The sequence below is a fragment of the Stigmatopora argus genome, chromosome 15 (genome assembly GCF_051989625.1).
Source record: "Stigmatopora argus isolate UIUO_Sarg chromosome 15, RoL_Sarg_1.0, whole genome shotgun sequence".
Lineage (NCBI taxonomy): Eukaryota > Metazoa > Chordata > Actinopteri > Syngnathiformes > Syngnathidae > Stigmatopora > Stigmatopora argus.
In genome coordinates, this window is record NC_135401.1 from 4,412,683 (window position 1) to 4,426,121 (window position 13,439).

Below are 13,439 nucleotides of genomic sequence, written 5' to 3' on the forward strand. Positions count from 1 at the left end.
ACCGATATCTCTCCTTTGGACATGTCTAAACCATCTAAGTCTACTCTCTCTGACCAAAACGTCTAACCTTGACTCTTATAGTCTCATTTCTAATCCTATCCAACCTGCTCACTCCTAGTTCGCACTGTGGAGCGAGGTGGTCTCAGTTGTGAAAAAGCAACTCCTCCACAGTGCTAACTAGGAGTGAGCAGGTTGGATAGGATTAGAAATAAGACAATAAGAGTTAAGGTTAGACGTTTTGGTCAGACAGAGCAGACTTAGATGGTTTGGACATGTCCAAAGAAGAGATATCGGTAGAAGGATGTTGAGAAGAACGGAACTGCAACAGGGCTAGAAAACAAATGCTCCAAAGTCAACAGGTAATGCTGTAGATATCGTAAAAAAAAAACAGGAACTGACCTAAAATCAATGTGAAATAACCCCAAAGTCCAGGCATTTGGTTTGTATTCACACCAGCCCCAAAATGTGAGTGCCACCAATTTTTTAGGTTTGGTTCTTACCAAAGCGGGCAGCTGTGAATACGCCTTTATTTCGAAAAGTCTGACGGAGAAGCCTCAGCGGTTGTGCAGTAAAGCAGAGTGCGTCTGTCTGTCTCGCCAGCACCTGACCACAATGTCCGTGCTGGAAAAAAAATTCCAAACACCCAAAAAAAAAGGTCACATTATATTATTGCTGTTGCGAACTTGGGGCGTCCTCGTGTTGTCTTGGTCACAAAAGGGAACTGCGGGGCGAGAAGGTGGCATCCATAGGGTGTGCGGAAGCGTAAATGACCATGAATTACAGCAGTACGAGGTGGCGTCCGGCCGTGACGTTAGCGCGCCTTCCAGTTGTTAGCCAACTTGGCTCTGGGGATGCTCATCTTGTCCACGCTGGGAGAACTGGCCATCCCGCGGTCGTTCTTCACGTTCTGGAATTTATTCTCCTTGGAGGGCTCCATGTAGACCACTTGGTTCTTGTTCACGTGCTTCAAGATGACAGTCTGGAGGGACAGAGGCAAATGTGAGATCTAGGTGACCGGCTGATGCGACGGAAATGGATGGAAGAGGTCATTTCACCTTTTTGGGAGCGCTGTAGCAGGACATCTGCACCCACTTCTTTTTCTTGTTGATGAGCAGAGCCACGATGAGGAAGATAACGATGGCCAAGAGGAGACCCGCCAGGATCCAGGCGGCCGATTGGTAGATGAGGGCCATCTCGGTCTGGTTTGGGTAATTCTCTCCCAAAACTGGCTCATCTGTCAGAACAAACCAGTGTTAAAGGTTAGTATGATTGTCATGGTACACGGTCGATTGGTCGCCCGGAAGGTAAGTGATAATTACCATTTAAATCGTTGCTCAAATTCTCTAAATACAAACTGCGAATTACTATTTAGTCATGCTTAATGCCCTATTAAATATTAGGCTAAAGAAAATCTCCAAATTTCCCGGACTTTTATTGTTTTTTGTTGGAAAACTTGTTAAGACCCTGACTGATGTAGCTTCTTAAAGGGACAACGCAAGTACATACAAACTTATACACTCACACGTCGGCTCAGTGAAACTGCTCATGGCATCACAGTAATAGAAAATGAATTATACATTTTTAAAAGGGAAGAAAGGCAAATACGACTAAACTTTTGCCTTACCTGTGTCTGCAACAACGACGGGCCTTTCTGTGATGGCGCCGTTCCCATCGGGCCGTCGGTCGCTTGTGGTGACCCTTGTTTTGGGGGGAGTGGTCGATAACAGGACTGGGGCAGATGTCGTCATTTCTTCCCAGACAGAAATCAAATAAAAAAAGTTTAACTTTCAAATGGGCCTTTGTAATGCAAAACCCCGAGAGGCGTACAATCGTGTTATTGTTTCCAGTCCCCTGTGAAATCCTAGAAACGATTCTCAATGTGGCTTTTAAGGCCTCGTGTGAAAGCCAAATAATAAAAACAAAGGGTGCTCAAATAGCATATCGGGTGGAACAATGGGATCCTGTGCCGAGGTTTCCCCCTGCTAGGAAAAGCTGACACGGCGCTTCCTGCACCGCCACGGAGCGAGCGTTGCGGTCCCATTCCGCCGGGGACAGGAAGCACGTGTGAATGTGCGGATGCTTGAGGAATGTTTTCGCCGTGAGCGCGCGCCATGCAAAATGCAGCCAACGATAGTGTTTGCCTACGTCGCGCCAGGGCGGCTGGCCCGAAACGTATTGACGTGCCTGTTTTGGAACAGTCTTTCCTTCTGCCACTCCCTCTTTTTGGCATGTAGCGTTATGAATGATGTTTTCCCCTATTGTTCTACTAGTGCGAAAATGTTTGGATCAAAACAACAGACTAGGCTAGCAACATCCTTCTTTCTATGTGATCAATCCACTCAGCGCTTGGTCGAGTAGAGAATTCTATGGAAGTGAGTCAGGTACCCCAAATGTGAATGGAATTGATAAGTATAATAATAATGTAAGTGGAACTTTGAAAACTCACCGAGACAGTACGGGCAGCACTGGCCCTTGCGGAGGACGGGCACCCTGCAGTTGGCAGGGGGGCAGCGCTGAGAGAAACACTGAATGGTGCCATTGTTGCAGACGCAACTAGTGCAAGCGTTTGTCTTCCAGGAGTCTCCGGCCAGCAGCAAGTCTCCCTCGTGGGTGATGCAGTACTCCTGCTGGCTGGTGTTTACGGGCAACAGGGGACTCTGGCTCTCATCTGCAGGTGCAGACCAGAAAGAAAGGGAAACATGTTTTCAGTCATTTGGAATTATTGTTAATGAATTAAAGCCGCACTATACATCCTATACCTTTTTTTTCAATGAAAATCAGCCTTACTTTACAGGGTCGTTTTTTAAGAAAAATATACCTAACTATACATGGTCATTTTTTTAAGAAAAATGCCTTACTATAATGTCGTTTTTTTAAGAAAAAAAGCCTTGCTATACTATATCGTTTTTTTATGAAAAATAGCCTTACTAGGTATACTCTGTCGTTTTTAAGAAAAAAAGCCTACTATACTATGTCGTTTTTTAAAGAAACAAGCCTTATTATACTGTCTTTTTTTTTTCAGAAAAAAGCCTTACTATATACTTAGTCATTTTTTAAAGAAAAAAAAGCCTTACTATACAGTCGTCTTTTTAAGAAAAAAAGCCTTACTATACAATGACGTTTTTAAAGAAAAAAATGCCTTACTATACATGGTCGTTTTTTTTAAAAGCCTACACTATGTCGTTTTTTAATTTAAAAAAGCCTTACTATACATAGTCGTTCTTTTAAGAAAATAGATGCCTTACTATACATGGTCGTTTTTTTTTAAACAGCCTTGCTACACTGTCGTTTTTTAAGGAAAAAAGCCTTACTATACTATGTCGTTTTTTTTAAGAAAAAAGCCTTACTATATATAGTCATTTTTAAAGAAAAAAGCCTTACTATACTATGTTGTTTTTTAAGAAAAAATGCTTTACATACATGGTCTTTTTTTCTAAGAAAAAATGCCTTACTATACCATGTCGTTTTTTATGAAAAGAAGCCTTACTATACTATGTCGTTTTTTAAAGAAAAAAGCCTTACTATACTATGTCGTTTTTTAATGAAAAAAAGCCTTACTATACTATCTCGTTTTTTATGAAAAAAACCTTACTATACTAAGACGTTTTAAAGAAAAAAAAGCCTTACTATACCATGTCGTTTTCTTAAGAAAAAAGCCTTACTATACCATGTCGTTTTCTTAAGAAAAAAGCCTTACTATTATATGTCACTTTATAAGAAAAAAGCCTTACTATACTATGTCGTTTTTATGAAGAAAAAAAAAGCCTTACTATACTATGTCGTTTTTTAATGAAAAAAGCCTTACTATACTATGTCGTTTTTTGTGAAAAAAAGCCTTACTATACTATGTCGTTTTCTTTTTTATTTAAAAAAAACGACTATGTACAGTAAAGCGTTTTTCTTAAAAGACGACATAGTATAGTATGGCTTTTCCCCCCTAAAAACGACATAGTATAGCATGGCTTTTTTTCTTAAAAATTGACATAGTATTGTAAGGCTTTTTTCTTAAAAAAAACGACATAGTATTGTAAGGCTTTTTTTCGTAAAAAACGACATAGTATAGTAAGGCTTTTTTCTTAAAAAACAACATAGTATAGGCTTTTTTCTTTAAAGACGACATAGTATAGTAAGGCTTATTTTCTTTAAAAACGACACAGTATAGTAAGGCTTTTTTGTCTTTAAAAACGACATAGTATAGTAAGGCTTTTTATTTACAAAAAAGACCATGTATAGTAAGGCTTTTTTCTTAAAAAATGACCATGTATAGTAAGGCTTTTTTGTTTAAAAAAGAACATGTATAGTAAGGCTTTTTTTCTTAAAAAACGACATAATATAGTAAGGCTTTTTTTCCTAAAAAAACGACATAGTATAGTATGGCTTTTTTCCCCTAAAAAACTTCAGGTGGACACAAGTTCCAATCAGGAGTGAGTTCAATTCCACTCTTTGCAATTCTCAAATTGTTTATTGAGGTAATGAAAAGGATGAATATAACTTCCAATCACATCATTTCAGAAGTCACTGTGGTCCAGTGGCAAAGACAATGGGTCAAAATTTAAGCTGGACACAAGTTCCAATCAGGAGTGAGTTCAATTCCACTCTTTGCAATTCTCAAATTGTTTATTGAGGTAATGAAAAGGATGAATATAACTTCCAATCACATCATTTCAGAAGTCACTGTGGTCCAGTGGCAAAGACAATGGGTCAAAATTTAAGCTGGACACAAGTTCCAATCAGGAGTGAGTTCAATTCCACTCTTTGCAATTCTCAAATTGTTTATTGAGGTAATGAAAAGGATGAATATAACTTCCAATCACATCATTTCAGAAGTCACTGTGGTCCAGTGGCAAAGACAATGGGTCAAAATTTAAGCTGGAGACAAGTTCCAATCAGGAGTGAGTTCAATTCCACTCTTTGCAATTCTCAAATTGTTTATTGAGGTAATGAAAAGGATGAATATAACTTCCAATCACATCATTTCAGAAGTCACTGTGGTCCAGTGGCAAAGACAATGGGTCAAAATTTAAGGTGGACACAAGTTCAAATCAGGAGTGAGTTCAAGTCCACTCTTTGCAATTCTCAAATTGTTTATTTGGTAATGAAAAGGATGAATATAACTTCCAATCATGTATAGGCGGGCCGCCTCGTGGTGCAGTGGGTAAGTCACCTGCCTGCGACGTGGGTGTCGAGGGTTCACGTCCCGGTGTCGACGACTGTATGGCGTCGGCAGTCGGCCGAAGGCCGACTGTCGAACGCCACCAGGAACCCCCCCCCCCCCCAACTGTCTTCCGGTCAGCCGAAGGCTGACCGGAACATAATTGTTTTGCTGAAAAAAATGACTAAGTCTTTATTTTAATGAAAAAAGGATTACCCATTTACTGAACTACTAGTGTAGTGATCAGTCAAACGAGAGCGGGATTCGAACCCCAGTCTCCCACATAACAGTCAAATCCACTGTCTGACCCATTGTCTTCGCCACTGGACCACAGTGACTTCTGAAATTGGCTGATTGGAAGTTATATTTATCCTTTTCATTACCTCAATAAACAATTTGAGAATTGCAAAGAGTGGCATTGAACTCATTCCTGATTTGAACTTGAGTCCACCTGAAGTTCTGACCCATTGTCTTTGCCACTGGACCACAGTGACTTCTGAAATGATGTGATTGGAAGTTATATTCATCCTTTTCATTACCTCAATAAACAATTTGAGAATTGCAAAGAGTGGAAATGAACTCACTCCTGATTGGAACTTGTGTCCAGCTTAAATTTTGACCCATTGTCTTTGCCACTGGACCACAGTGACTTCCGAAATGATGTGATTGGAAGTTATATCTATCCTTTTCATTACCTCAATAAACAATTTGAGAATTGCAAAGAGTGGAATTGAACTCATTCCTGATTTGAACTTGAGTCCACCAGAAGTTCTGACCGTTTGTCTTTGCAACTGGACCACAGTGACTTCAGCAATGAAGTGATTGGAAGTTATATTTATCCTTTTCATTACCTCAATAAACAATTAGTGAATTGCAAAGAGTGGAATTGAACTCACTCCTGATTCCCACCTCAAGTTCTGAACCAATATTTTTGCCACTGGACCACAGCAATAACTAGGAGAAGAATCAGAAGTCAGATTTATTCTCCGACTTTCTTAGCCTTACTATACTATGTCGATTTTTTAAGAAAAAAAGCCTTACTATACCATGTCGTTTTCTTAAGAAAAAAGCCTTACTATTTTTTTATGAAAAAAAGCCTTACTATACTATGTCGTTTTTTATGAAAAAAAGCCTTACTATACTATGTCGTTTTTTTATGAAAAAAAGCCTTACTATACTATGTCGTTTTTTATGAAAAAAAGCCTTACTATACTATGTCGTTTTTTATGAAAAAAAGCCTTACTATACTATGTCGTTTTTTATGAAAAAAAGCCTTACTATACTATGTCGTTTTTTATGAAAAAAAGCCTTACCATACTATGTCGTTTTTTATGAAAAAAAAGCCTTACTATACTATGTTGTTTTTTTAATGAAAAAAGCCTTACTATACTATGTCGATTTTTTAAGAAAAAAAGCCTTACTATACCATGTCGTTTTCTTAAGAAAAAAGCCTTACTATTTTTTTATGAAAAAAAGCCTTACTATACTATGTCGTTTTTTATGAAAAAAAGCCTTACTATACTATGTCGTTTTTTTATGAAAAAAAGCCTTACTATACTATGTCGTTTTTTATGAAAAAAAGCCTTACTATACTATGTTGTTTTTTATGAAAAAAAGCCTTACTATACTATGTCGTTTTTTATGAAAAAAAGCCTTACCATACTATGTCGTTTTTTATGAAAAAAAGCCTTACTATACTATGTTGTTTTTTTAATGAAAAAAGCCTTACTATACTATGTCGTTTTTATGAAAAAAAGCCTTACTATAATATGTCGTTTTTTTAATGAAAAAAAGCCTTACTATACTATGTCGTTTTTATGAAAAAAAGCCTTACTATACTATGTTGTTTTTTATGAAAAAAAGCCTTACTATACTATGTTGTTTTTTATGAAAAAAAGCCTTACCATACTATGTCGTTTTTTATGAAAAAAAAAGCCTTACTATACTATGTTGTTTTTTTAATGAAAAAAGCCTTACTATACTATGTCGTTTTTATGAAAAAAGCCTTACTATACTATGTCGTTTTCTTAAGAAAAAAGCCTCACTATACTATGTCGTTTTTATGAAAAAACGCCTTACTATAATATGTTGTTTTTTTAATGAAAAAAAGCCTTACTATACTATGTTGTTTTTATGAAAAAAAGCCTTACTATACTATGTCGTTTTCTTAAGAAAAAAGCCTTACTATACTATGTCGTTTTTTTTGAAAAAAAGCCTTACTATACGATGTCGTTTTTTAAGAAAAAAAGCCTTACTATACTATGTCGTTTTTTATGAAAAAAAGCCTTACTATACTATGTCGTTTTTTATGAAAAAAAGCCTTACTATACTATGTCGTTTTTTATGAAAAAAAGCCTTACTATACTATGTCGTTTTTTTATGAAAAAAAGCCTTACTATACTATGTCGTTTTTTATGAAAAAAAGCCTTACTATACTATGTCGTTTTTTTAATGAAAAAAGCCTTACTATACTATGTCGTTTTTTATGAAAAAATGCCTTACTATACTATGTCGTTTTTTAAGAAAAAAAGCCTTACTATACTATGTCGTTTTTTATGAAAAAAAGCCTTACTATACTATGTCGTTTTCTTAAGAAAAAAGCCTTACTATACTATGTCGTTTTCTTAAGAAAAAAGCCTTACTATACTATGTCGTTTTCTTAAGAAAAAAGCCTTACTATTACATGTCATTTTTTATAAGAAAAAAGCCTTACTATACTATGTCGTTTTTTATGAAAAAAGCCTTACTATACTATGTCGTTTTCTTAAGAAAAAAGCCTTACTATACTATGTCATTTTTTATAAGAAAAAAGCCTTACTATACTATGTCGTTTTTTATGAAAAAAGCCTTACTATACTATGTCGTTTTTTAAGAAGAAAAGCCTTACTATACTAAGACGTTTTTAAGAAGAAAAAAAAGCCTTACTATACTATGTCGTTTTTTATGAAAAAAAGCCTTACTATACTATGTCGTTTTTTAAGAAAAAAAGCCTTACTATACTATGTCGTTTTTAAAGAAAAAAGCCTTACTATACTATGTCGTTTTCTTAAGAAAAAAAGCCTTACTATACTATGTCGTTTTTTATGAAAAAAGCCTTACTATACTATGTCGTTTTTTATGAAAAAAAAAGCCTTACTATACTATGTCGTTTTTTATGAAAAAAAGCCTTACCATACTATGTCGTTTTTTAAGAAAAAAGCCTTACTATACTATGTCGTTTTTTATGAAAAAAAGCCTTACTATACTATGTCGTTTTCTTAAGAAAAAAGCCTTACTATTACGTGTCATTTTTTATAAGAAAAAAGCCTTACTATACTATGTCGTTTTTTATGAAAAAAGCCTTACTATACTAAGACGTTTTTTATGAAAAAAAGCCTTACTATACTATGTCGTTTTTTATGGAAAAAAAGGCCTTACTATACTATGTCGTTTTTTAAGAAAAAAAGCCTTACTATACTATGTCGTTTTTTATGAAAAAAAGCCTTACTATACTATGTTGTTTTCTTAAGAAAAAAGCCTTACTATACTATGTCGTTTTCTTAAGAAAAAAGCCTTACTATTACATGTCATTTTTTATAAGAAAAAAGCCTTACTATACTATGTCGTTTTTTATGAAAAAAGCCTTACTATACTAAGACGTTTTTAAGAAGAAAAAAAAGCCTTACTATACTATGTCGTTTTTTTAAGAAAAAAGCCTTACTATACTATGTCGTTTTTAAAGAAAAAAAGCCTTACTATACTATGTCGTTTTCTTAAGAAAAAAAGCCTTACTATACTATGTCGTTTTCTTAAGAAAAAAGCCTTACTATACTATGTCGTTTTTTATGAAAAAAAGCCTTACTATACTATGTCGTTTTTAAAGAAAAAAAGCCTTACTATACTATGTCGTTTTCTTAAGAAAAAAAGCCTTACTATACTATGTCGTTTTTTTATGAAAAAAGCCTTACTATACTATGTCGTTTTTTATGAAAAAAAAGCCTTACTATACTATGTCGTTTTTTTAATGAAAAAAGCCTTACTATACTATGTCGTTTTTTATGAAAAAAAGCCTTACTATACTATGTCGTTTTTTAAGAAAAAAAGCCTTACTATACTATGTCGTTTTTTAAGAAAAAAAGCCTTACTATACTATGTCGTTTTTAAAGAAAAAAGCCTTACTATACTATGTCGTTTTCTTAAGAAAAAAGCCTTACTATTACATGTCATTTTTTATAAGAAAAAAGCCTTACTATACTATGTCGTTTTTTATGAAAAAAGCCTTACTATACTATGTCGTTTTTTTATGAAAAAAGCCTTACTATACTAAGACGTTTTTAAGAAGAAAAAAAAGCCTTACTATACTATGTCGTTTTTTTAAGAATAAGGCCTTACTATACTATGTCGTTTTTTTAATGAAAAAAGCCTTACTATACTATGTCGTTTTTATATGGAAAAAAAGGCCTTACTATACTATGTCGTTTTTTAAGAAAAAAAGCCTTACTATACTATGTCGTTTTTTATGAATAAAAGCCTTACTATACTATGTCGTTTTTTATGAAAAAAAAAAGCCTTACTATACTATGTCGTTTTTTTAATGAAAAAAGCCTTACTATACTATGTCGTTTTTTATGAAAAAAAGCCTTACTATACTATGTCGTTTTTTATGAAAAAAAGCCTTACTATACTATGTCGTTTTTTAAGAAAAAAAGCCTTACTATACTATGTCGTTTTTAAAGAAAAAAGCCTTACTATACTATGTCGTTTTCTTAAGAAAAAAAGCCTTACTATACTATGTCGTTTTTTTATGAAAAAAGCCTTACTATACTATGTCGTTTTTTATGAAAAAAAAAAGCCTTACTATACTATGTCGTTTTTTTAATGAAAAAAGCCTTACTATACTATGTCGTTTTTTATGAAAAAAAGCCTTACTATACTATGTCGTTTTTTAAGAAAAAAGCCTTACTATACTATGTCGTTTTTTTATGAAAAAAAGCCTTACTATACTATGTCGTTTTCTTAAGAAAAAAGCCTTACTATTACATGTCATTTTTTATAAGAAAAAAGCCTTACTATACTATGTCGTTTTTTATGAAAAAAGCCTTACTATACTAAGACGTTTTTTATGAAAAAAAGCCTTACTATACTATGTCGTTTTTTATGGAAAAAAGGCCTTACTATACTATGTCGTTTTTTAAGAAAAAAAGCCTTACTATACTATGTCGTTTTTTATGAAAAAAAACCTTACTATACTATGTCGTTTTCTTAAGAAAAAAGCCTTACTATTACATGTCATTTTTTATAAGAAAAAAGCCTTACTATACTATGTCGTTTTTTATGAAAAAAGCCTTACTATACTAAGACGTTTTTAAGAAGAAAAAAAAGCCTTACTATACTATGTCGTTTTTTAAGAAAAAAGCCTTACTATACTATGTCGTTTTTTATGAAAAAAAGCCTTACTATACTATGTCGTTTTCTTAAGAAAAAAGCCTTACTATTACATGTCATTTTTTATAAGAAAAAAGCCTTACTATACTATGTCGTTTTTTATGAAAAAAGCCTTACTATACTAAGACGTTTTTAAGAAAAAAAAAGCCTTACTATACTATGTCGTTTTTTATGAAAAAAAGCCTTACTATACTATGTCGTTTTTTATGGAAAAAAAGGCCTTACTATACTATGTCGTTTTTTAAGAAAAAAAGCCTTACTATACTATGTCGTTTTTTATGAAAAAAAGCCTTACTATACTATGTCGTTTTCTTAAGAAAAAAGCCTTACTATACTATGTCGTTTTTTATGAAAAAAAGCCTTACTATACTATGTCGTTTTCTTAAGAAAAAAGCCTTACTATTACATGTCATTTTTTATAAGAAAAAAGCCTTACTGTACTATGTCGTTTTTTATGAAAAAAGCCTTACTATACTATGTCGTTTTTTATGGAAAAAAAGGCCTTACTATACTATGTCGTTTTCTTAAGAAAAAAGCCTTACTATACTATGTCGTTTTTTTAAGAAAAAAGCCTTACTATACTATGTCGTTTTTTTAATGAAAAAAAGCCTTACTATACTATGTCGTTTTAAAAAAAATGCCTTACTATACATTGTCGGTTTTTTTTCATTATTTTTCTCTACGATATATTGATCTCTATGTGTCTGCTTGTTTGTTGTTGCGTCCATAGTCTCAGATGGTGGTGCGACTTGACGCTGAACGTCTACAAAAACCATGGAACTCAACCTGGACTTCAGATGGAACAAGCCCGCTTCACTCTGCTGACCTCACTTGGACTACTTATTTATTCATTTCTTATTTGGTGATTATTTATTTGTCTGTCTGTTGATATTTGTGCACTATGTGGTGAAAGTTTTAAACCTCATTATAATTGTATAATGACAATAAAAGCATACAATTCAATTAGATGGACATTTAAGAAAAATGCCTTACTATACATGGTCTTTTTTTAAAATGCCTTACTGTACACGGTCTATTTTTTGAACCAATAAAAGCCTTATTATACATGGTCTACTTTTAATTGAAAATTAACCCTACTTTACATTGGGTTTCATGAAGAAAAAAAGCCTTACTATACATGGTAATTAAAAACAAAAAATGCCTTACTCTACATCAGGGGTCTCAAACTTGCGGCCCGCGGGCCAACTGCGGCCCGCGGGACGATAATTTGCGGCCCCCGTCTTAATATGAAAGATGGAATTTTTTTTTTTTTTTTTTTTTTTTTTTTACCCCTTTCCCCATGATGGCGCCGTTTAAGTGGCAGCCAGTGGCAGTAGCTCTGTCCACTCATGTTTTTCTTGTTTTACAGCATGTTTTACATGAAAAATTAGAGGGAACATTGACATGCACCTGCTTGTGGCAGGTGTGATACTGGTGTGCCGATAGCGAGCAATGATGATGTCGTGACCGGATGATTCGCCTAAAGACGTTTCGCCGACGGACGTTTGACAGACGGACAGGTCGTACTAGTATTTGTTAGTTTAATGATTAAATACAAATACTAGTATTTGTATTTAATCATTAAACGCTGTTTTCAGCTGGATTTGACCGAATTTGAGAGCATTTTGAGCCATTTGGCGAATGGACGTCTATAGACGTTTTTTTGCCTCCATCGCGATATCATCCAGTATTTGTATTTAATCATTAAATGCTGTTTTAGGATGGATTTGACCGGATTGCTGTCATTTTACGGCTCGGTTCTGCTACATCTGCCTGCCCAAGAGTGCTTATTCCCGGACTGCCATGCCCGCCCAAGAGTGCTTATTCCCGGGCTGCCATTGATGGTAGACGAACATTGATTTTTACTATCATTTGGACAACACCGGCGGCGGGCCGGATTAAAAATCCTAACGGGCCGTATATGGCCCGCGGGCCGAGGTTGAAAAACTTGTACACACACGATCCGGCGGGGCGAGCGTTCGAATCCCGTTTCGGCGAAACCTCCGTTCGGCCGAATGAACGTTCGGTGGAACGTCCATTCGGCGACCTGCCCGTCTGTCAAACGTCCGTCGGCGAAACATCTTTAGGCGAATCATCCGAGTACCGATGATGTCGCTCACACTGGTACTCAGTTCGCTCAGGGAGGTTGTCTTTCTGCTCAGACCAACAAAAAATTAGAGGGAACTTTGGTTCGGAGCTGAATGAACCAATCACGGTGAGGTATACGGCTATGGAGGGCGGGACATCGGCCGGGCTGTCCAGTGCCTCGCTCACTCACTCATTCATTCCTCCAATCAGCTGGGCGGAGGAGAAGCCGTGAGGCCGATCACTCCGCTCGGCGCGCACACTCCTCCGCTGCTCTCAGCATAGAACTGAATGTTTTATCAGTGCTTTTCTTGTGGAAATCCTGATGCGGCCCAGTCTCACCCAGACTCGGCCTCTAGCGGCCCCCAGGTAAATTGAGTTCGAGACCCCTGCTCTACATAGTCATTTTTTAACCAATAAAAGGCTTACTATACATTGTCTACTTTTTTTAACCAATAAAAGGCTTACTATACATTGTCTACATTTTAAATTATAAAAATGCCTTACTATACTATGTAGTTTTTTATGAAAAAAAGCCTTACTATACTGTTGTTTTTTAATGAAAAAAAGCCTTACTATACTATGTCGTTTTTTTAATGAAAAAAAGCCTTACTATACTATGTCGTTTTTAATGAAAAAAAGCCTTACTATACTATGTCGTTTTTTATGAAAAAAAGCCTTACTATACTATGTCGTTTTTATGAAAAAAAGCCTTACTATACTATGTCGTTTTTATGAAAAAAAGCCTTACTATACTATGTCGTTTTTTATGAAAAAA

The 13,439-nt window shown here is 34.9% G+C and overlaps 1 protein-coding gene across 1 annotated transcript in view; it reads right to left on the minus strand.

Annotated features, from left to right (window-relative positions):
• Positions 1–238: 238 nt before the first annotated feature.
• The window catches only part of LOC144089967 (cysteine-rich motor neuron 1 protein), a 36,771-nt gene continuing 23,570 nt past the window's right edge, over positions 239–13,439 (minus strand). Inside the window, exons 12-15 of the mRNA XM_077621235.1 lie at positions 2,447–2,668; positions 1,625–1,750; positions 1,056–1,234; positions 239–979 (exon numbers count right to left, since the gene is read on the minus strand). Coding sequence (XP_077477361.1) covers positions 812–979; positions 1,056–1,234; positions 1,625–1,750; positions 2,447–2,668 — 695 coding nt within the window. The 3' untranslated portion in view covers positions 239–811. The remainder of the gene's footprint in view (positions 980–1,055; positions 1,235–1,624; positions 1,751–2,446; positions 2,669–13,439) is intronic.